General features: G+C 40.5%; 1 protein-coding gene across 2 annotated transcripts; it reads right to left on the bottom strand.

Annotated features, from left to right (window-relative positions):
- Positions 1 to 414: 414 nt before the first annotated feature.
- LOC131248985 (putative pentatricopeptide repeat-containing protein At1g12700, mitochondrial) lies at positions 415 to 2,690 on the bottom strand. Of its 2 annotated transcripts, XM_058249521.1 has the most exons (2): positions 2,362 to 2,690; positions 415 to 2,260 (listed from the first exon to the last, which is right to left on the bottom strand). In XM_058249521.1, the coding sequence occupies exons 1-2, from the start codon at positions 2,371 to 2,373 to the stop codon at positions 470 to 472; spliced, it is 1,803 nt and encodes a 600-aa protein (XP_058105504.1). In that variant the 5' UTR covers positions 2,374 to 2,690; the 3' UTR covers positions 415 to 469. The 2 variants fall into 2 exon arrangements, with proteins under 2 accessions (XP_058105504.1, XP_058105503.1); XM_058249520.1 differs by having other exon boundaries at positions 415 to 2,690.
- Between the last annotated feature and the right edge of the window lie 1,379 nt (positions 2,691 to 4,069).

Raw genomic sequence — 4,069 nt, 5'->3', positions numbered from 1 at the left:
CTATTCTTCATGAATTTCCCATCCACGTTGCAATCACAAAAGACACTTCTCAAAAGCTGATTTCAGCATCAGGTCAGCTGTTCTAAAATCAAGCCTAGCTGTGGATACACTCTTTCCCCATCTATCTCCAATAAAAACTAAGTCATATCGCAAGTTTTTTGGTTCTCATAGTTACCATGTCAAGCAAACTTACTGAAATCTAATTTGAAGAACTAAACTCCGCATGCAAGCTGATCCAAGAGAAGCATGCAAATTCCCATCAGCATTCATGTGCTCATGTTCCTAATAGATATAACATTTATTGAGTATGCATGATTTTATGAGTCATAATATATACAACAATTAGATATACAATCCTGTTCAGCGTGATATTAAATAGGAAATGTTTCTTGAAATATCCAAAGAATGGCCAAGCCCAAAAGCCACTGCAAAGAATTAAATTGCATTGAGACAGTAAAAAGCTCTCATGTCAAAAGCTTGTTTTAGAAGTATGCTGAGTTTTAACAAGAATTCCACAAGACTGGTCCTCAAAAGTTGACACTAGAGACTCAATACTCAACACATCACCTTTCCCTCGTTGCTTTGGCAGAAAATTTGGAAGCAAATCAAAACACTCATCATACCATCCATCATTTGATAACAAACCTACTACTATAGAGGCGGTGGATGCGTCTGGTGCAAGATTTCTCTCAACCATTCTACGGAGAAGTTCCATTGCCTTATGCTTCTCGTTCTTTTGGCAAAAACCCCGCAAAAGTGTGTTAAATGTTACTACATTTGGCTCACATCCTTTTTCTTCCATCTGTAAGACCAAGGCATTTGCCTCATGCAACTGCCCTTCTTTACAGAGACCATTAATCATGATGGTGTAAGTTACAACATCAGGCACCAAACCTTTACGAGGAATATCATCAAACAATTCTCTAGCAGCTTCAAGCTTCCCAGCTTTACACATCCCGCCCATGAGGGTGTTGAACATCTTCAAAGAAGGTTTGTGTTTCAAACCCTCAATGGCCCGGAACAGGTCCATTGCCTCAGAAAGGCATTGGTTCTTGCAGAGGCCATCCAACACTGTTGTGTATGTCAGGATATCAGCACATTGTCCACGGTCATGCATCTCATCGAATAGTTTGTGTGCAGCCTGAACTTGCCCATCCTGGCAAAGCCCACGTAACAATGTATTGTAGGTAGCCACCGTGGGTCGGACTCCCTTGGTAAGCATTTCCCAATAGAGCTCCATAGCCTTCTTCATCCTCCCGCTCCTGCGATAACCGTTAATCAACACATTGTAGCTAACAACATCGTCTCCACATCCCCTACTGACCAAAGATTCGAAGATCTTCCCCGCTTCATCAACCCGACCCTCCAGACAAAATCCATCCATCAACGTATTATATGTGATGGCATCGGGCTCTTCCCCTCTTCGAATCATAACTTCTAACAATCCGTACGCATCCATTGTCTTCCCTTCCTTGCATAATGCATCCATCAACACAGTGAATGTTACCACATTCGGGGAGACCCCATTATCCAGCATTTCCTTGAAAAGTCTCGTGGCGTCTTCCCACCTTCCCACATTGCAAAGGCCATGAATTATAGAACTATAAACAACAACATCTGGGGAAATTCTCCTGCCAACCATTTCTGAGAATAGCTCCAGAGCCTCATCTACCAACCCATCTTTACAGAGATTATCGATGATAATACTATATGTCACAATATTCGGCTTACACTTGCCACAACCTTTCATCATTTCATGATGCAATCGGACAGCGAGGCCCGTGTGGCCCGCCCGACATAACCCATTAATGAGAGTGCCGTAGGTGACTACACTCGGCAGGCAGCCCACTTCTACCATTCTCGTAAAAAAGCCGGTCGCCTCTTCAATCCTATCCTCTACACATAGCCCCTTAATCAATGCCGTGAAAGTAACCGAATTGGGTTCATGGCCCCGCTTGAGAATATCCCCGAAAACCCCGAAACCAGAACGGACGCAATTCGCATTGCAACAACAATTGAGCAAAATATTAAGTGTGTAAAAATCGGGTTCGAAACCAACCGAATTCATTCTTCTGTACATGGATAGGACAGACGAGTATTGTCTGGTTTTGGTGACAGCCCCCAACAGGAGATTGAATGTGCAGATGGACGGTGATGGTCGCATGAGAAGCATTTGATCGAAGAGACCCATTGCATCGGGTAGCTTGACAGGTCCCGCCCGGCACCGGTTTTTAACAAAATCTTCGAATTGTGTTGGATTCTGAAGATGGGTAGTTGAATTTTTTGCAGTTTTAGAATTGGAAGAGGAAATCTGAAGTGGGTCTTTGAAAAGAGAAGAAAGAGATGGAAAGAGATCAGTACCCTTTTGAGCATTTCTTGAAGTAGAAGAAGAAGAAGAAGCAGTCCTCAACGCCATTTACTGAAGGAGATAGTGCTTTTCTTCTCTTTTCCTTTATTGGGTTTTCTGGAAAGATGAAAATATACTGAAATCGATGTAGATTGGATGTTATATTTTGGGAGTTTGAGAGATTTCAGAAGGGTGTGCGAGCGGCATGGGGTTTTGGGTTTTAGCTGGTTTCTGCGCAAGAGCTTCAAAGAGAGAAATCGGGTCCTGCAGTGCCCGTACCCGGGTTAACTGGGTTCGGTTCTTTCCGGGTCCGGAAGGGTCCGATCACGCGGCAGATTCAAAGAAGACATGTACCAGTACCACACCACAGCTAGCATGGAGATTGAACAACTGCCGTTGAAACCTTCTTGGAGCCCATAGAAGTGTTGGATCAAGCTCATTTTTTAGGACATGACTTAAAATGTTTTTTCAAAATGCATGGCCGATGTGGATATAACACATATGGATAGAATTACATTTAAGTTTATCTAACTAACGAAATTACTTTAGATGTTGCATGTTGCAAGTGGCTATGTAAGGCTAGTATTGCATATGGCAGTTATTTTGTTCTACCTTGGACTTAGTTAATAATGAAAATCATTACTTTTATTACCACACCTTGCAGCACATTTATGTTGTAATCGTTACTCCAAATACGTCCTTAGTAACTCAATTGGAAGCTTGTAAATGGAGATAAATGGTAAAATAGATTTAGAGGTAAATGAATTGAGAGTGAGGGCTCGTTTGGATAAGTAAATTTGGTTTATGATTAACTATAAGTGACTTTTTTTACTTAAAGTTAATTACTTCAACTAATTTTTTTTTAGCTTTTCTACACTTCATAAATTGTTCAAGAAAGAATCAATAGAGAGATAAGAGGGAAGAGAGAAGAAGCTCAAACATACTTATTTGCATAATAAGTAAAAACCAAGACAAGCTACTTGGGGCATAAGTTACTTATCTAAAGTAACTTACAATCCAAACGGGCCGCAAATGACTTACTCAAATTATGTTTGGATGATAGTAAATGAAATGCATTGAAATTCAAAATATTCTATTTAGATTCTTAGTAAATGAGATGAATTTAAATGCGTTTGAATTTTTTAATATATTCACGGGAACACATGTAATTAATATTTTAAATAAGCTTTAATATCTTAAATGATCGTACATATATAATATTTGAAAGAATAATTATAATAAGCCCATTCAAATATATACTTTAGCCAAGATGAAAAAATTTCGAGCCTTATGTGCACGACAAATGTAAGGATTACCAACAGGTGACCTATCAATGTTTTTTAACCATCCATTTGAATGGCCAATGTATGAACGGTTTGGATCATTATGATGATATGAATTTAGTGATGTAGCTTATAAGTAGAGCTGGGCAGAATTCGACCCGATCTGACAAATCTGATCCGATCTGATCCGAACCGAAGGCCAGGATTGGGTCGGATCGAGTAGGCCCACTCAGATCCGACTGCATATCGGATTGAGTTTGGATTAGTGGCCAATCCGGACCAATCCAATCCGATCCGACTGCATATCGGATTGAGTTCGGATTGGAATCGATCCGGACCGATCCGATCCAATTCGATATGCGGTGGAAATCAATACTTCTACTTTTTCCTATGGTATGGTCCACTTGAGCTTTGGATATGCAGCAATTTTGGGTTCAAC

The sequence above is a fragment of the Magnolia sinica genome, chromosome 6 (assembly GCF_029962835.1).
Source record: "Magnolia sinica isolate HGM2019 chromosome 6, MsV1, whole genome shotgun sequence".
Taxonomy (NCBI): domain Eukaryota; kingdom Viridiplantae; phylum Streptophyta; class Magnoliopsida; order Magnoliales; family Magnoliaceae; genus Magnolia; species Magnolia sinica.
Note: the sequence above shows the minus strand (reverse complement) of the source record. Positions and strands in the feature narration are given on the sequence as shown.

What these genes read in the sequence shown, in the direction of transcription:
- LOC131248985 (XM_058249520.1), bottom strand. Translation starts at nt 2,416, where the DNA reads ATGGCGTTGAGGACTGCTTCTTCTTCTTCTTCTACTTCAAGAAATGCT.